We start from the raw sequence: 20794 nt of genomic DNA, 5'->3' as shown, positions 1-20794 counted from the left end.
GTGCTTAAAGGGGAACTATCTTATAAATGGCTTTTTTCAGTGTTTACCATTGTTTCTTAGCTATGTGGACTTATATTAATAGGATATATGTCTCTAATTCTCATATTGGCGAATTCTTCCAATTCTCCTCTCACAATATTCACCCTCACTGAACTGAGTCATCTGAAAATGTGCATATCTGTGATGTCAGAGATTTCTCAGCTGCATAATAATGTGGCAGTTGATGTGGCAGTTGGCACCAGGCCACACAGTGGTTGGAGCCCAGCCTCAAAATGGCTTAAGATCTTGAGGTCGAAAAATGCGGTTTTTAGTACTTGATTAGAAATACAAAACAATGCATTTTTTTTGAAAAAAACCTAGGTGTTCCATAGACTCACAGGAATTGTGTAAAAGTGCCCAAATAGTGAAAGAAATAGTAAAATAGTTCCCCTTTAACATTTTTTAAATAAACATTATTTTTTTAAATGGCTAAAAGTGATTTTGTAATTTTGCAACCGTGGGTCTCACAGGGTACTTTTAACCCTGTGAGGCCCAAATAAAAAAGACATTAGCAACTTCAGAGGCCAGAGGGTGAGACCTATAAACACATGAAGGGTGCCGTGACTGAAAAAAAAGGTTGAGAAACGCTGGTATATGGTGTGGCTCTTTGTGGTACCACAGTCATTTTTTTGTGGCTCTTAGTCTCTGACTGGTTGGCCACCCCTGAATTACAGCCTTGGAGATTGGTCAAAAATGTATAACCCCCATCAAAACATCCTTCTGGGAGATCTAGACACGATCATTACCTTCCCCGTCTTGCAGGAGTCCTCTGCTAGCTGGGAGGATTCTTTCGTGGAGGGAGAGTAAGTCCAGTGCAAATATCCGTCTTCCAGGTGTGCGAGACTGAAGGCAGACAGCTTGCTGATGGAAAACTCCTTAATCTGAAAAGTTGTATAGAAAAACAAGTGTAAGAAAGGGATGACATGTGTGTGATTTAAAGTAATGGTCTCAGGGCGCCCCAGTGGCGAACCACATAGCGCGCTCAGCCGCGACATGGCCGACCCGGGTTAGACTCCCGAACCCGTCGTTATTTGACGAATGTCTACCCCCCACTCTGTCTCCCATTCCTCCTCTGTCTCTCTCTACTGGACTGCCCAGTAGCAATAAAGCGATAAAACGCCAAAAAAGAAATCTTAAAAAAAAAAAGTAATGGTCTCAAACACTTTCACATAAATGTATGTCTGTTTTGCTACTCTCCATCGACGATTGATACAACCATGATCATAAGACTATGATTCTAACCCTAACCTCATCATAGCCCCTAGATGCCCCTACCCTAACTCCTCTATTCATTCTTACCAAACGAGACAAACAATCTACATATTCCTTTCTATCATACCAACAAGGGCCAGTATTCAATTAAATATAGAGGTGTACAACTGTGGAATGCCAACCTACAGCTGGTAGACAGCTACACATCACTAACGTTTTCTAAAAGAAAATTAAAAGAGGCTTTAACACATTGAGTGCCAGCAGGGGGCGCACTATTTATCGCTTGAATGCCAGCCTTTTTGAACTGATTTTCCGATATTTCATGATTTTCGCAGAGCTATTTCTATATTCTATATTATGGCTATGTGTCTAATACGCCCGTCGCTTATCAATGACTTGCTTGCAGTCAACATGTACGAAACTGATTGTTTTTTCATCTGTACATTTCCGTTTTATACCGGTTTGAAAAACGGAAGTTTGGGGAAATTTCGAAGGAAAAAAAAAAGATTCCGTGATAATAGTTCTTTACTGGAATACACACAACACGTTGTCATTTTCCGGCTGATTTATTAATCGTTTTCAAATAAACGCTAGATTATCAATAGTATATGTGTACTTATGCACGCTAGAGAAGTGGGCTGAAAAATCGATTATCTATGACCTGGTCAGCGCTAACGTCATACACGCACACACACACAGACACGTTGAGATATGTGAAAAATACATCGGATTACCCCAAGACTGGTAACATAGATTCCTTACCTCACATCAGATGTTCTGCAAAAAGATTATTCCAATTCCTGATCGCCATTCCAAATATCGATCGTGTTTATTGATCCAACGTTAGGTACTCGAAACAGATAATCCATGCTGCTCTGAGTGTCCACAATGAATCCAATCGTCTCCGGTTACATGCCTGAGAAGTAAAATGTGGATTAAGTTTTTTTTTTTTTTTTTTTTTTTTTCGTGCATTTCCATCGAGTCCAATCCAATGGGTGCATTACCATCCTGGAGACGATAGGGGGCTGTATTTTCCCTGTTCGAGCTCATAAGACAGTCCCAATGATAACGTGAGGCTAGATTGATGAAAAAAGCAATAACGATTAAATAGCAAGATTTCTCGTCCCTGGCACTCAACGTATGGCATGAAATCACGAGATTTCTCGTGGAGCCCATGCCGCTGAGTGCCAAAAACGACTTAAGTCATTTCTGGGTAATTTCTTTTATTCGATATTTGTATTCATTATCCACCCAGGAGCCTATTGTTACCATAGGGAATGAGTCTGAGGTCACCAAAGTGCAATAACGGACGCATCCAGCTAGACGGCGGTATTGAGCACCCTTTGAAACCTTGTATCTTGGCCTGTACGTCGATCTAAATGGGTCAGGGTCGTTTTTTTCTTTTTTGCTCAAGCTGATCGGTTATAACGGTCGGATTGAGAAGAATCAAATGCTGCCGAGTCGGGCTGGGCGATTCTTGCTAAAATGTGAATCACGATTTTTCTCTTTAAGAATTGAGATCACGATTCTCTCACGATTCTTATTTTTTCAATAAAATCATTTAAAAAGTAAAGAAAAAAAGAAAAAGAAAAATAGTCATAACTTAGAAATGAGATTGCATAGGTCTATGAATCGAGATCGCGATTTTTTTTGATTAATTGCCCAGCCCTACTCCCGACGCATGATGTGTGGTGGATTATGTTGGCGACACGATGGACATCAATACTTGGAATCGCGATCAGATAATCGGAATATTCTTTTTGGGGTACATCCTAGTCAAGGTAAGGGCTATATGATATCAATCCTGCGTTGATCCAAGCATGTCTTCATCTCGATCCGAACGTGTGTGTGTAACGTTAGTCCACAACGTATGCCGTTGGTGGCGATCAAAGTAGGGCTGGGCAATATGACGATATTATATAAATATCGGGTACAGTTCATTAACGATACACTTTTTAAACGTATCGTGGATATCGTGATGTTTTGCCCAAGAGGCTTGTGTTGCGTCAATCTGGTCCACACGTTGACACTTTTGAACAGCGCCCCACACACGCACTACTGCATCAAAAGTTACTACTTATGATAACAAAGGCATTCGTTTTGTGGCATTAACGTTATATAGTTACACTTTCAATAACATCAGCGTATTTACATAGCAACGACCGAGGTCGACCTAGATAGCAAGCATTAGTCGTTCATATCTCAGCCCGTGCTGACTCCGTTGTGCCCATTCTGCGGTCTGTTAATAACGTTTTCAATCAGACAGATGTATGGAAAGGCTTTTATTATAACATCCGTTGCAGTAAAATCATTATGCCTCCAGTCGTTTAGTCATTCTGCAGAGCTAAAAGCTAAACGTCAGCCGCGGCGAGCTACCGCTGCCATTGTTGTTTTCATTGAGCTCTCCAATGGCGGAAGTAAAAAATGAATATGCGCTTGCCGATTGGTGCTAAGAACAGCAGGGCGGGTGCAAGCGATGTGACGTAATTGGCAGACGCGACTGTCAATCAAAATGATTCTGTTTGCCGACTGAATGAATATAAACGTTATTAACAGATTGCAGCATGGGTACAATACAGTACAGCTCAATACAACAACAGTCAACAGTGGACTGGAGGATGCAGACCAGAGAAAGACTTTCGTCTTGTTTACATCAGGGTCCCCCATTTTCAATTCATCATATTTCATATCTAAATCATATAATATCTCATTGCTAAATATATGCAATATATAATCTAATAATCCAATAATCTAAATCTAATATATAATATAAAAATGCTAAATGCATGGGTATTTTATTTTGTCTTTAATGTTAGCTTGCAAACTCAAATACTGTCTTGGTAAGCCTCATAATGAATTGTTTGGGGAAAAAAAGAAAAACATCGTGATGCGTATCGTGTATCGCCGAAAGGTCAGAAAATATTGTGATATCATATTTAGGCCATATCGCCCAGCCCTAGATCAAAGCATCAAAAAACGAAACATAATACCTATGATATAGATTTGATTTGAGAATAATAGCAGGTCCAGGCAAGAAACGGCAATGGTTATAGTATAATACAGGAATAAGGCTATTCCTCAGCATTTCAGGAATTACCCCAGACCGATCTAAAAACACTTATATTCACCACGGTAACGCGTGAATGTATGCATGGAAATGATCTCTTTTTTGCATATTGACCGCAGTGTTAATTTTGGCAGCTATTTTAGTTTTAGTCTTAGTCATGTGTCAAGTGCTCCTTTTTCGTTTATCATATTTAGTCATCTTCATTTATTTTTCGTTTAGTCAGTTTTAGTCAACTAAATGTCTGAGCATTTTAGTCTTAGTAAAGTTTTTGTCTCAATTTTGTCTTTTTTGTTTTTGTCTAGATTTAGTCGACGAAAACGGATGACATTGTCTATTTTTAGTTAATGGAAAAAAAACTTGTCAGAAGTCAGAAATAGTCAACATGGAAAATGTTCTGATTTAAATTGCGTATTTATTTTTTAACCTAGGGGAATCTGAATCGGCGGCACAAGTGATACACAGGAAGTATATATGTTGGTGTCGATGGTCCAATGTATTGTTGCTCCTACAGTATATGTTGGTGTAGACATGGTCCAATGTATTGTTGCTCCTACAGTATATGTTGGTGTAGACATGGTCCAATGTATGAATCAAAGAGAGCATTACGGATGTGGTGACGTTGTTTCTGACCAGAGAGACGACGCTGAACTCTGTCTTCTGTTTGCTGTCTTTCCTTTCTTTCTGCCATGTCTGTCGTCTCTCTGCAGTGTCTGTCCTCTCTGTCATGTCTGTCCTCTCTCTGCTGTGTCTGGCAGCGGTTTATTCTATAACAGGATACTGTAAACTAAGTAAACAGAACACACAGTAGTACTAGTACACACTGATTGCAATCTGCTTGCATAAAAACATTATATAAAATCACATTCTGAGGTCAGTGTTAAAGTGCCACATGGAAGAGGTCTGGTTAGTGGTTAGAGGTGGTCTAGGTCTGGTTAGGGTAACTTAGGGGTAGTTAAGCATTCATTATAATTTATTATTATTATTTAGATGGATGATGTAAAGGGCTAGACCAACTCTTAACCCCTACCCGGACCTAGACCACCTCTAAGTCACAACCCTAACTTAGGGGTTAAAGTTAGAGGTGGTCTAGGTCTGGTTATACTGATCCGATACCAGTGCATACATAAAATTAATTATAAAACTTTTTTTTCTTTTCTTTTTTACAACTACTGTTTTATATATACTGTTTTTTAGTAATAACTAGAAAGTAATGGTATTTATTCAACAACAGGTGATTGTATAGATTAGTATCATTAATTGACAACTAAGCTCAATGAGTTCACCCACGGAATGGTTGGTACACTGTTGCGATTTTTAATGCAAAATAAATATTCAACATTCTCTTTTGAGACTCCGCCTCAGACTCTTATCATTTGGCACTAAAAGCTAAACATTGTCACCGGTATGGCTGTCTGCATTATGTCATTAATTGTGTGCGAGAGGTCGATCAGTGACCACGTTAGCGTGAGCTAGCTTAGCCACTAGCTAACGCGAGCTAGATGGAAATACAAACAATGTAACGTTACTGGTGAAAAAGTTATTTACATTGGAATACTCCTTTGCCAACTTTCTGTACTTTGCTTGCAGGTCTGCAGCTGGATTATGAATAGTCCCAACTTTAGCCAAGGTAACGTTAAGCTAAAACTAGCTTTTCAACTACCTCTTCAGCTAATGCTAATAACAGAGCTCCCAGTCACACTGCTGTCAGGACGATGGCATTAAGAAAAGTTATAATTATTTTGTCTCGTCTTGTTTTAGTCAACAATATCAACATACACGAAGAGAAATTTCGTCCTGGTTTTTGTAAATTACATTTTTGTGTCCTCAGTTGTGGTCAACGATATTTAATAAACTATTTAGTCTCGTTAGCGTGACATGGTCTTCAATAACGTGACGTCACGTCTCGTTGTAGTCATGAAAAAAAACCTTCGTTGACGAACATCTTTCGTCATCAATTTAGTCAACAAAATTAACACTGATTGACCGGAAGAAAGTCACTATCAAATGACCATAGTATTGTATCCATAGCTATAATATAGAATATAGTTATAGCTCTACAAACAAGGTGACTGACTCCTATAGTTTAAAGCGTGACATTGCATAGATGGGGCCCGAAAACAGCACGGCACTCAAAGTGTTAATAAGCACCTATATAGGAAACAGGGTAGACAAATTGTGTTTAGTTTCTTTATTTACGTTTATATTTCTGGCTAATTGGTACATTTAAATACATGCATTTTGTCCACTTAATATATTGTGTTGTTTTGCCGTTTCTTATCATTTGATTAGAATAAAATAAAATCACATAACCCAACAATAGCCTAAAGACCCTTGTCCTTATGGGGGTCCAGCCAATGTCCCCACATAGATAGAGAAATTCTTGTTTTCCTTCCAAGTGGGGACAGAAGAACAGGAGAACAAGGGACACACAGACCTCACGGTTCAGGTAGGTGGGTAGGAGGGGCTCTTTGCGCTGTTGTAGGAAGTAGATGACCATGAGGGCAAGGACGTAGGGAGGCAGACCGCCCTCCTCTGCACGGTCCACACTGCAGATCTAAACCCCAGACACAACAACACATGGTTGATAAGACAATCAACATGAGATGTTGACATTTTTTTAAAGGTCCAGGGGTTATTTGAGGCTGGGCCACTATTACTACAGGATTCCTTCGCAGGAGTGAATTTATATTATTATTTTTCAAACATTCATGATTCTTTTTTTTATTATTATTTTTTGAATACTTTTAAAACCATGGAAATTGTCAAAATCATTATGCAATCCCAGCAATCCTCTTTACAGTTGCCTGGCTACTGTGGAGATTGGCAGGTTGGCAGCTCTATTGGGAACTCACCCGCGCCCAGTGTCTGAAGCCAACAACCAACGGAAGGAGGAGAGGCTCCTGATTGGCTAAGGCAGAGAGATAGGCGGTGGTGTGGCAGGCGTTATCATTCCCTGCGCTCACTTTGCAGACCAGGTCGCTGTGGGAAGAATGACACCATCAGCTCTGACGTTTTGCCAAAGATTCTAATGCAAGCTGCTTATTGGGGATGACAATGTTGGCTAATGGACAATTATTCCAAATTTATCTAACGGGAAATTCATTATTTACAGTTAGGATCAACAATTTCATTTCTTCAGTTAGAATGGATTCTCTTATGTTAATTTCCTATAATGGTGGCACTGAAAAGTTCCACATGGAGTTAAAGGTGCTATAGATAAAAACTGTATGTCGACAAATACATCCACAGGGCTTTTATAAAGGCATATAAAATGCATTTCTGACAACTAGTATGAACTAGTTTGTACAAACTTGTTTGACAGTTTGATCTGAATGATGGCACAGTGTACAATAATGAAAATAATTATCGTACCCTATGTAATCACACCATTCTTTTGGTCTGGCTGAATGTTATCTATAGCACCTTTAATACAATGTCCATTTTAGTGTCCAATGTATACCTGTTGGGTAATGTTTGGAGTGGTTACCCGTGGTTATTTTCTGCCATGTTGGAAGATTGACGAAAAAACGAATAAAATGCTTAATTTCTGTGCAGTGGGAGAGTTGCTCCAATCCTGATGTAAAAGTTGAGAAAAAGCTTTATGTTACAACTCCACTCAGATTTGAATCGGTTGTTAGGATATCTCTTCCAATGTGAAGTATCCGTCTTGTGCCACCACTGCAGCTAACTGCAGTTTACACTACAACCATAGTCACTTCCAACATGGCGTCGGGTGAAAAAGTGGGCATTCCCAACGGTTCCGTGAGAGGCTCCCATTAGATAAACGTGGAACAGTCGGGTAAAGGAACCAGTCGACAAGAAGGCGGAGGATCAGAACTGTACAGCAAATGACGGGAGATGCCACACCTCTTTTGCTCTTTGCAGATGACCACAGGCACCCTGGCGTGGAAGTCAGCCTCCAGGTCAACAAACAGAGCTGAAAGCACAAGATTAGACTAGATTAAAACGTATCGTGATCATACAGCACAAGTACAGTACAACGAAAAGAAGTTTGGCAAGAGAGACCACATCACCCCTGTCCTTGCCTCCCTTCATTGGCTCCCAGTACGCTACAGTATAGATTTTAAGGTTCTCCCATTTGTTTTTAAAGCCCTTAATGGTCAGCCCCCCTCCTACATCTCAGACCTCCTATCCCCCTATTCCAACACCAGGTCCCTCAGGTCAGCCAATCAGAGGCTCCTGACAGTCCGGAGGTCTAACCTTAAGCTCAGGGGGGGCCGTGCCTTTGCTATCGCAGCCCCTGAACTGTGGAACAGCATCCCCACCTCCATTAGGCTTGCCCCCTCGATACATGACTTCAAATCGAGGCTCAAAACCCACTTCTACCTACTAGCCTTTCCCGTTCACTGACTCATGCCCTGTTTTCCTATGTGTTTGCCTGTGTGCCCTCCCATAAAACGGAGTGTGATTCTTGTCTTTGTTTACTGCACTATGTCGCTCTATTGGTTGGACTCTTATATTATTACTTGTATTATGCACATCGTTGCGGGCGAGACCCCCCGCATTTCACTGTATACCTGCATGCCGTGACAAATAAAACTCTTGTATCTATGTGTATCTACCCTCTGTACAGCACTTTGGTTGACACGCGTCACGTGAAATGTGCTATATAAATAAATCTGATTGATTGATTGATTCAACCAGAGTGCAAATGTAGCAGTAAAGTGCAAAAGTAATATACAATGTACAGGTGATTAAACTGGGTATAAAATATACAAATGAGTACTACCGAGTATTAGTGCTAATCAGGTGTATGTACAAAGTTGTAGTACAATGACGCAGGTATAAAGACACTATGGTCGTAGTCATACTGACCAGCAGCATAACTAGTAAGAGTAGGTAAGGGATATGTACAGATATAGATATAGTATCGACAGATATGTAAAAAGGATTATATGCAGGTATATACAGACAGATGTAGATAAGATATATGGTAAGAATAAATACACATATATATGGTATATACAGCATAATTGTACATGCTATCATACAAAGTTATACGGGTTATATGCAGGTATATAGAAGGATTATATACAGGTATATTCAGACAGATATGGATAACAAGATATGGATAAAACAACATTATACTCCGGTCTTTTCTTAATCCCTTCGAGGAAATATCTTGCCAATTGAAACCGCTGTTCGTCCAGTGGAATATGTGACATAGGACCGTCAGTAAGGGAGGTAGGATGGCCTAGAGGTAAAGTGGCCGACTAGTAACCGAAAAGTCGCTGGTTCGGTCCCCGCCATTGAGAAGAGGGTGTATTCCTGTTGTGAGCTGGTGACTGAAGGGTGGCTGGTGACCAGCATCTCTGCCTAAGTGCCCTTGAGCAAAGCACTGAATGCCAAAAGTGCTCCAGGGAAGCTGCACTGCAGGCGACCCTGGGCTCTGATGAAATGCATATGTGTGGACTGTGTGGACTGTGTGTGAGTAACTAGGAGGGATAGGCGAAAACTCATTTAACTTGCCTTGTGTACATAGTTACATTGACAATAAAATACTGTTCTTTTCTTCTAAATGACCTCCGTCTGGGTCTGTGTGTAAATATGAAACTGGACAGTAGGCTTGGGCGGTATGACGGTATACCGGGGTATTTCGAAATACCGACGGTATGAAAATCAATACCGTCTAAACAGAGTTTTGTTGTAGTGCACACACGCACCAGCAGAGGGCGAGACTAGTCCTCACTAGTGGGGCGAGCCATGCAGAGCTGGTTGTCTCTACACACAGGAGGAGGAGGAGGGGAACCCCGCTTCAGTGAGTGAAATTAAATGAGACACGCTTACCGTTGCTGGTGCTGCGGGCTAACTGGCTATTCTGAGAGCTAACTGTAGTGTTGTGTATGATCACAACGGTGTTCACGCTTTACGGTAATGTTGCGACAGTGCTGTGAAAATACCGTAAAGCGTTGTGACGATAGTGTGTGTTGTTGTTGTGTGTAGGATGCTGCGGGCGAACTGCTACCATTCTGAGAGCTTAACGTTAGCACTATGCTGCGGGAGGACTGCTACCATTCTGAGAGCTAACGTTAGCACTAGATCAGGGGTAGGCAACCCTAGGCACGCGTGCCTGCATAGGCACGCGGGGGCATTTGCATAGGCACACGGGGCAGCACTAAAAAAAAATAAAAAAAATAATATTATTAAATTCTTTTTTTATAAATTTTTTTTTTTTGCTTTGAAATATTATAGTGAACTATTTTGCACTGTTGTCGCATTTATCTTGTTGAAATCCTCCCACAGGTTCTTTTTACTTCCACATATTTAATTGAGACCCTTTATTTGTTTATTATTTCAATTTAGCTGGAAATACATTGCTACATCATTCAGTAACATTTGCAGAGCCTTATAACAAAAACATTATTACGGTCACCATTGTGACCAGTGGGATTAATCAACAAATTGTATTATTTATTTTTCCATTTCATTGAACATTGCACATGTTAAAAGCCATTTTTTTACTCAAAATGTGAGTATTACCAAGTCAACTTGTGTTCTTAAAACAATGACAATAAACATAGTTTTATTAGGTTGAAATAATGTGGTTGTGTACTTATTTTTCTGTTAACTTATTATGGATTGAAAACTGAAAACCTTAATGCACAGTAACTGAACTCAATATTTTTAAGTTCTGGTAACTAATATATTTTTTTTTACAGTGTAGTCTTGCGATCAATCAAAACTTATTTACACGATATACCTCACATTCACCCTCCATTCACATCCTGGTGTTCTCCTGGTGTTCTCCATTAGGCCTGTAGGTGGAGCTATGACAGCACACGTACAGTACACACACCGATGGTGTGTGATGTGTCCAAAAATGAATGGGCAAATGTGAGTGAAATGGTCGCACTGTATGCAGCTGTTTGTCTGCATTGCATTCCCCCCCCCCCCCAACTCAGATTTAGGGTTGATACAACCATCATAATAATATTGTTAATAATAACAATAACAATAATGATGTAATAATGTAAAAAATATCATTAAAAAGACCTGATTATGAGAAGAAAAAAATTACGATGCATGGAATATTGTTGAGGCACACTAGTTACAACTATATTTCAAACAGGCACTCCATGTCAAAAAGGTTGCTGACCCCTGCACTAGATGCTGCGGGCTAACTGCTACCATTCTGAGAGCTAACGTTAGCACTAGATGCTGCAGGCTAACTGCTACCATTCTGAGAGCTAACGTTAGCACTAGATGCTGCGGGCTAACTGCTACCATTCTGAGAGCTAACGTTAGCACTAGATGCTGCGGGCTAACTGCTACCATTCTGAGAGCTAACGTTAGCACTAGATGCTGCGGGAGGACTGCTACCATTCTGAGAGCTTAACGTTAGCACTAGATGCTGCGGGCTAACTGGCCATCTCCGTGATTTGTTTACTTGGTAACCCGGGTTGCCACCCCCCCCCCCCCCCCCCCCCCCCCCGATAATGAAAGTCATACCGACATATACCGTATACCGGGGTATTAGGTAATCAAGGTATAACGGTATGAAAAAAGTCATACCGCCCAAGCCTACTGGACAGCTCCGTATTGGTGCAAAGGAGTGCAGGTACGACATGTACTTACAGGAAGAGCATGGCATCGGTGCGCCACTCAAGTGATTCAAAAGTTAAAACCTCATCGTACCAACACAAAACTTGCCAAAGGGGGGCCTATATCCGCCACTATTAATTAACGGCCAACTTTCCTTTAATCACTCGACATAATTTGGCCAAAATGTAACACTGTTCTTAGGTTTAACTTTGCATTATAATGTATTTATTTTGTGTAAGGGCTGTGATTGCAACCTGGTGAAGCTAGGGGGAGTCCATGAGGTACTGAGTGAGCGAGCGAGTGAGTGAGCGACCATCTGGATCCATGATGGCTCAAAAACCTAGAAAAGAAAACCTAGATGTTGCTGCCTCTACCTAAAAAGGGCACCAAAGAATTATTTTCCTGCACCTCGCTCCCTCATTCTAGGTGAGATACACCCATGTGATACATAGGTTGCGCCTCAGCATGTGCTGCTCATAAGATCTGTACACACACGCACTAGTTAATGCTACCAAGCTAATCTTGGTGATCAACAGATGCTTTTGTGAACATCTGGGCCCAGGAGTTCAAAACTTTTAATCCCTATCTGATTGGCTCAGATTTGGATTTTGGGTAGTTCAAAACCAAAAAACAGGATTAGGATCACTTTGATATCCGATCAGATCAGGAAAACAAATCAAAGATTTAATCTGGATAAAATCTTCAAAACAGGTAGTTCAAACCAACATTCCAGTGGATTACCGGAGCAAAATGTAATATACAATTTATTTAAAAATATGTTTCAATATAAATAAGATGGCAAAGTTTGTTAACTGAAATAATACAACATTTTTGCCTTCATGGCAAATCAATTAAATTTTTTATCTTTTGTTCACATTTGTGGTGGCCTATTTTGTTTTCAACCAAATGTTGATGACATAAATGTTTATGCTCATAAAAGTATCACAACAAAGATTGTCAATCACAAATGTAATTTAGATTAAAGAACAAATATCTTCAACAAAAAAAAGTCCACCATCTGTCATCACTCATCACCTTCAGTAAACTGAAACCTCACTTAGAATTCAGCCCCTCAAAGCACGCCTGGACGATCAGCTGCCTTTGAATGAATGTTTTTTTTTGTTACCCTAGTGGGAGTATTTGTTTAATTTTATGTATTTAACAATATAATTAGACATTATAGATGTCTCTGCAATGTGGTCCTTGTCATCCTTTTTTTCATATCCACTAAAGAGATCGGTAGGATTTAAGCACCGATATTCAGGATCTAGTAATCTTGAAAAGTCTGAATCTGGATCAGGGTGATCCTATCCTGGATTGCTTTGAAATACCGGGACAAAATCTGGCCAAGTTGTCTGATCCTGGATCACAAAAAAATCAGATTTAAAAATCGGATCAGATAGGGATTAAAAGTTTTGAACTCCTGGGCCCTGGGCACCTCAAGATCAAAACAACCACGCCGATTGTAAAATATCATTAACCTCTTAAAGCCCAACATCTAGGTTAAACCCTACTGATCAATTATGGGTAGTTTACATCATTGGTATATAATTTCATTATTTATTTTTTTCCATTTGACACCGAAAATGCAACTCCGAAAAAGTTAAAAAGGTCCACGCACGAATAACATGCACGCGCGAATCAAAAAAGCTTATCAAACGCCGACGTCACTACAGGTGCATATTAATGAGCCGAATCTAAAAGCTTATCAGACGCTAGCACGGCCGTGACGTCACTTCAGGAAACGTATGCCTTGCCCGTCCGGGTCATAGTACTACTCGATATATGGCGCTGGCTAACGTTAGCATTATGTCTACTGTCGTGAACCATTTGAGATCGGGGCATGTAGATCAATGGTGGCCCACTCGGTGCATCACAGTTAGCCTATAGCTCCGCCGTTCTCTCCTCTTTGTGTGCCCCCGTCCTCGCGGGTGTCCTGCGGAGGAGCTTGTGGACGCGACAACAGCGGCGGCCGTAGGGTGTTTGAGCCTGTAGCGTTAGTTAGCTCATAGCTATCGTGTTACGGGCTCGAGCACCCTACGGCTGCCGCCGCCGCCGCGTCCATGGGCCCCCCGGCAGGGTACCCGTGGGGACGGGGTGTACAGAGAGGAGAGAACCATTTTGGGTCGGCCGTTCATGCCGGCCAGCGAGCCGGATGTCGGGATATGTTGTTAGCACAATAGCTACCAAGCTAAGCTATGTTAGCTACTAACGTTATAAACACAATATGTACACCGACACAATAATTTACATTATTACAAATATGGTAACGTGGTTGTGGCTTTTACAAATAGTGGTTAGCTTTAGAGATGGATGGCTATAATCACGGAGCAATAGTGTTAGGTGAAACAGATACATTTTCATTCGGCTAGTAGTAGCAAGCATATATCTATGGTAGCAAGGCTCTCTGCCTGCAGTGCCTGCCACTAGCTGTGTGTGACTCTCAGCGCCCCCTGGTGAGCCCCCTGGTGCCCTGCACCTGTTGTGACGAGATCATTTCGATTACACACGCACGTTATGAACCATTGATTAAAAATTGTGTTGGGCAGACAAAATGTTTGATAAAAACGCTAAAACTGGGTCAATTTCAATACTTTTTTTTTCCTTCTTCATGAAAGTCACCGTTGGCCTAGTCCACATTGTTTATTGAACAAAAATACAACGTGAAGGTTGGCCTTTAAGCCCTAGCCCCATTTTCTGAAAATCCGCCTAAAAATACATACCTAAGTAAATGGAAGATTGCTCCACTTCTACAAGGTCCATTTGCATGTTCTTGGTATCTAGGGACATCTATGGATCTCAGGGAATGTATTCCCAGTGTCAGAAATATTGTGCCCGTTACCAGGCTTGAGTAAATTGTAATGAACCAAAAAGGAGAATATCAATTTTATTTTAAATTTTGACGGTGAATAACACCATGTTAAAATTGACCAGACATGAAATATTGCCACTGAGCACATTCAGCACCGTCTTGAGATCACGTGTACAAGAAATCTAAGCAAATGAATAAAGGGAAGATGATTAAACGGAAGGATTTGTAGATACAGTACTGAATTCTGCCATCCGGACACATGATTATAGAATATCAGGCCTATAAATGACCTTATTATGGCCAAGTCGCACATCTATGGATCGGGCCAAATATCACCTTTCCAATGGCAGAGTTCAATCTGGAGGAGTGATTCACAAACTGTGAATCAAATCTACTGTAAGTACAGTTACTTTTTTATAATGTCGATTTCTCCGCCATTTTTCCTTAGATTGCAACGCCGTTCTTTGCTAGACGTTCACAGAAAGTTTATCTACCTAACTGTTCTAATTTATGGCAATAACGTTCAGGTTTGTTCCCGACGTGAGATATGATCCAGACATTTTATTTTAAAAAGTCAGATGATTGACAGGGGCTGGCGTGAGCTGGGAAGTGTAGTTTTTTTTTATTTTTATTCGAAAGCCCACCGAAAGCCCTGGGTCTCTCTCAAAAGACTACACTCGTCATTGGGTTGCGCCAAATCCTACAAAGACTTCACCAGAGTGAATACGGAGGGTTCACCACAAGATATAAACCCCATTGGTGAGCCTCAAAAACAGGACGATCAGATTAGAAGTTGCCAAAACAATGGACAGATGAGACAAAGATCAACTTATACCAGAAGGATGGGAAAAGAAGAGTATGGAAGGGAAGGAAGTGCTCATGACCCAAAGCATAACACCTCATCAGTGAAGCATGGTGGTGGTAATGTTATATTATCGTATAGCTTACGCTCTGCTCTCTAGTGGAACTATCCCTTTATCCAATCTAACAATGAATCATTTTTCTCCACATGTACACACCCATCCGCCTGGCCACACCCACATCCGCTCCTCTACATAAGCCGGGTCGTGGCCACACTAACAGCTCCTTCCCTATTTTCACCACCGTAAAGTGACTGTATACACCACTTTAGTTTAGTGCCGAAATAGTTATTGGAAAGGAGTTACGTTATTGGAGAAAAGGAGCTGCGTTGACATTATCTTTGTTTTCTCTCTCACTATTTTTAGAGGAAATACAGCGATAATGTCTTCGCCACCGGAGTGTCTAGAGGAGATGATCATTCTGACCTCCACCGGCGCTTCGCATTAGGGGCGCGCGTCGCTGAGCAATCCCGCCGGCATTGCCTCCGGCTCTGCAGCTGGACACTTTGCTTGGGAGGCGATCGGCCGTGTGAGAGCTGACGGCCTCTCCGGGCGGGTGATGTTTTTTGCGACACGGGCGCCAGGTGTGTCAGTTGTTGGGGGACATCTGCACAGCTTATGAAGGTCGGCTCCAGGCTAGGATCCTTTTTGCTGCCCCTTAGCGGCGTGGAGGGGGTTCTAGTCTGATGCCCCACGATAACATTAGCTCCTCCTCAAGTGAAGTTGTAGCTTTGTTTTCCTGGGACCGTGATTCCGAATCTGCGGTTCAATTCCCCGGGTCTCTGGACAAACGGATACCCTCCGTCGCTGTGCTGGCCCCGCTTTTCAAGATGAAAAACACCCGGTGCGAGGGAGATGAGCTTGGTGTTCATTATGAGAATATCTCCAAGCTCAGGTCGGCTACAGCCCACGTACAACGAGGGGCTTGCTGCCGACACAGCTGTGTCTGGTAAACACCGTTCTGGAGAGGGGCTTGTTACCTTTTTCCCTTTTTTCTTCGGATAAGAAGAGGAAAAGACAGCGGCTGTCTGAAGTGTTGGCCTGTATTGCTTTTCTCACGTTGTACAGTTTTCAGTAGTAGCCGCTTAGCTTGCTTCTGCGTTAGCTAGTAGCTAGCGATAGCCGGTATGAGCCAACTGTTAGCCAGTTAGCTGTTTAGCTACGACGTTAGCTGCCGGCTGCGCTCGGCTGGGAACTTTAGCTTGATGCTATCAGTTAGCCTAGAGTTAGCTGTTTTAGCTTGTGCGACAACCATTGGCGTAGCTGTGAGAATAGCAGGCCCTGGCACTCTGACTACGACGTCATCTTTGGCAGAAGATGCCGTCGGGCCTGCACCATGACCGGCTGCATGAGGGGGGCGTCACGCCGGAGCAAGGCTCCGGCCATTGCTTCTTCTGGCCTGGCCAGCGAGAGGCCTTCGTCAACGTGGTGGACCAACCTGTGTTGCGGCCTTTCGTCCTGCGTTCGTTGGTGCAGGTAAGGTGTCCATTGGACATTACCCCACTCTTCCTTCCCCTCCCGAATGTTTTTTGTTAATAACGATGTTTTTGTTTAACAAAACATATGTTACTTCACTACATTTGGTTTTCGGCTGTGCTGGTTTGCATGATGTAAAGCTTTTACTCTACACATTTGGCGTCGTATCAGGGGTAAGGTGGTGAGGGGTGGGTGAAATTATTCCCCGGTTTGCCTTTTTTATTGTGATAGAGGGTTGTTTTTGCATAAACGAGGTTATCGTCCGTGGCTGGCGTGCAGAATGTGAAGCTGTTACCCTAACAGGTATAATGCGCTTTCATGTAGCACGCTATGACTGGTGTCATGGCTCTGCTTTGTCGTTGCATCGTATCAGGGGTGAGGGGTCATGAGGGGTGGGCTGATAAAATCCCCCCCCCCCCCCCTTTACTGATTGGCCGGGAGGTGGGACCTCCTGCCTGTCCGTTTTCCCTGTCGGCTGAGGAGCAGCGCGTCACAGGGAGGGGGAAGGCTCCCTGGTTCCACTCCATGTTAGGATGGGTGGGTCACGGGATTTTAGGGCTGTCTTAAATACTTCGAAGCTTTGTTCGATGGCACAAGCTTCGAACATTAAAAAAAAAATCAAAGTTAAAAAAAATAAAAATAAAAATATTATTTTTTCTTTTTCTCAACTTTTTTTTTTTTTTTTTTTTTTTTACTTTGGTGTGTGTTACGACCCTGGCTCAAAGGCCCGCAACCTATGTGCAAACCAACACCAAAACCCCGTGCTCAAACTCAAAATGCTACTCTATTAAGGAATTACTGGTGTAAACTAAAGTACAAGGACAGAAGACCGTGATAGCTATCTGTTACCCAACACTTCTCTAACCACAGACCCTGCATGTGTGTTACCAGGGCTGGTTTTAAAGCTGCCAGCAGGTAGCCAATCAGCAGCAATTAGCTAATTGGCAGCCCTCACCTGCATGCCCCGTGACACAGGAGTGATCAGGCCTGCATGCACAGTGACACAGGAGTGATCAGGCTCCTAGTACATAACACCTCCCCCACCAAACTGGTTGCTCAAGAGGCAACCACTACACAACAACCCATAAACAAAACAAAAAAACAACTGTGACACATTAGTTGTCAGGGCCACTACCACAACAGCGACAACGGGTACCACAAACACCGGTACTATGACCGTGAGAGGGCGTCTGCTAGCACGTTGTCCCTCCCACGAATGTGGTGAATATCCAAGTTATACGCTTGGAGGAACAAACTCCATCGCATCAAACGATGGTTCGAGTTCACCATGCTGCGAAGAAAAACCAAAGGGTTATGGTCTGTATACACAACAAGGGGTAAACTGGAGGATCCAACGTAAACATCAAAATGGTTCAAGGCAAGAACCAAAGCAAGCGCCTCCTTCTCTATAGTAGAGTAGTGCAGTTGATGCCTGTCAAACTTTGTAGAAAAGTAGCACACTGGGTGCTCCACCTCTAATGCATCCTCTTGCAGGAGGACGGCTCCAGCACCGAGGTCACTAGCATCCACTGCCAACTTGAATGGCAGTTGAAAATCGGGAGCCGACAGAACGGGAGCGCTAATCAGAATACCCTTGATGCTCTCAAAAGACTGTTGACAAGTCTCAGTCCACACGAAAGGTACCTTAGGACTGAGCAGATTGGTCAAAGGGGCAACAACAGAAGCAAAGTTCCTACAGAAACTCCTATAGTACCCTGCCATACCTAGGAAGCGCTTTAACTCCCGCCTGGTGATGGGAGCAGCAGGGCTCCAGACTAACTTTTTTCACCACCGTCCCAGAACAGTCCCGAAATACAATTTTAACCGTCCCAAAATGAATGTAACCGTCCCAAAAATCAAATGTTTCTTTACTTTGGTTTTGTCGTCTATAGTTGTTATTGCCATAAGAAACACCATTCAGAGAAGGGGAGAATAAATTGATTTAGTCAAAAGGCTCCCAAGTGGAAAGATTTCACAAGAATAATTAAAAATAAATATATATATATATATATATATATATATATATATATATATATATATATATATATATATATATAAAGTGTTTAACAAGGTGCTAGTATAGGGATATTTGGTCACGGTGCAACCAATTGGAGCCATGTTGATTATTCCTTCCATAGGAAAATATATTTGTATTTTATTTTGTTTTAGTTTTTTTTGTTATTACAAATGTGTGTGTTTATGGTTGAAAATGTTAGAGATAAATAAAGATCAAATCAAATCTAACTGAATAAGTTATCCCTCTTCTAACAAGAAAGAAAAACGTCGTTTAGCTTTAAACTATATAATGTCATTGCGTCCAGAGATTCCACCTTTGATAACTAAAGTAATGACACTTGACTAGTAATGAAACATGTCCCTTAGATCGTGCTGTCCTCCTGGTCGAACTGCTGCTAAATTCCAGATGGCCCTCCTCACTGAATATGGATTCATTGTGTAGCTGAAGTGAAGTTTGCCTATAGCCTGTCGTCTATTTCTCCGCGTTCGTTTCGATAAATGTAACGTTATGCCAATTAACTTGCAATGGTAGTAACATTACGTGTTAGTATAGAATCGAATAGAAATCCTTTAATAATCCCGAGGGAAATTCGGCACTACAGAGCAGACTATGTATCGCTCACATTTAGGGATGTCCGATATTATCGGCCGACCGATATTATCGGCCGATATCGGCAGTAAAATGTGATATCGGAAAATATCGGTATCGGTTTAAAAACAAAAAAAAACAATAACAATATTTGTTATATATATATCCAGTGAAATGATTAGTTACCTGAAATTATTCAGTTTTTTGGACGGGGAAACCCTGCATATATCGGTATCGGTTGATATCGGTTGATATCGGTATCGGAAATTAAGAGTTGGACAATATCGGAATATCGGTATCGGTAAAAAAGCCAATATCGAGCATCCCTAGCTCACATTGAACAACAATAAACATTTAGGTCAATATAGGACTAAAATAGGAATAACAATATAATAATATTAACAATAAGAATAAAATAGTGAACTATGGATTAATCAGTGGCAGTCTGATACGTTAGTCAGTAACGTTAGCTATAATAAGCAGCTATAACTAGAACGCGTCGATAACTCTATACAGTTCCAATAGACTAACATTACACTTCTGTGATTTAAATGTGTCCTCACCTTAGACTCAGGCCCTGGGCCTGGGGTAGTATTGCTGGATGTGGATGCAGTTCCTTGTTGGTCAGTTTGGGACTGTTCTCCATCTTCTGCTGTGTTCACCCTCTTCAAATAGCGCAGCATGTTTATTGTTTACAGTGCTCGCTTCACTGAGAGGATGCCACAGTGACAGTATAGCGTGTTTTTTTATTTATTTTACTTTTCGCTGTGTTTTTGTACAGTGGAGAAAGCCTAGGTAAGAGAGATTTCCCTCACCTAGTCACCTGTTAACACGTTTAAATCTTTTGGAGCGAGATTCATTTGGGGTGTGATGCTGCTGCTGGAGCGCGACTGGCTGCGGAGAGGTGGGTAGGAGCTTGATGCTGCAGCGCGACTGGCTGAGGAGTGGTGGGTAGAAGCTTGATGTTGGATTAGCGTATCGCTGCCTTGGGAGACGGAGATAGACATTGGATTCGGCTAATCATGCAACGTTTAGATTCACCATTTGACAGCAATATATGTGCGCACTGACAGTCGCTAATTTACATTTCCTGTGAAAAAAAAGAAAAAAATCCTCCCCGTCCCGGTTGCGTCCCAAAAAAGATTTCTGTTCGTCCCAAA

The 20794-nt window shown here is 41.8% G+C and overlaps 1 protein-coding gene across 1 annotated transcript in view; it reads right to left on the bottom strand.

Annotated features, from left to right (window-relative positions):
* Positions 1-20794, bottom strand: part of tut7 (terminal uridylyl transferase 7) — a 156839-nt gene that overhangs the window by 67886 nt on the left and 68159 nt on the right. Inside the window, exons 8-11 of the mRNA XM_084319881.1 lie at positions 8186-8255; positions 7171-7297; positions 6753-6872; positions 786-920 (exon numbers count right to left, since the gene is read on the bottom strand). Of these exons, the coding sequence (XP_084176007.1) occupies positions 786-920; positions 6753-6872; positions 7171-7297; positions 8186-8255 (452 nt within the window). The remainder of the gene's footprint in view (positions 1-785; positions 921-6752; positions 6873-7170; positions 7298-8185; positions 8256-20794) is intronic.

The sequence above is a fragment of the Notolepis coatsorum genome (genome assembly GCF_963971535.1).
Source record: "Notolepis coatsorum genome assembly, chromosome: 1".
Classification (NCBI taxonomy): Eukaryota; Metazoa; Chordata; class Actinopteri; order Aulopiformes; family Paralepididae; genus Notolepis; species Notolepis coatsorum.
The sequence above is the reverse complement of the archived record's forward strand: the minus strand, read 5'-3'. Positions and strand labels throughout refer to the sequence as shown.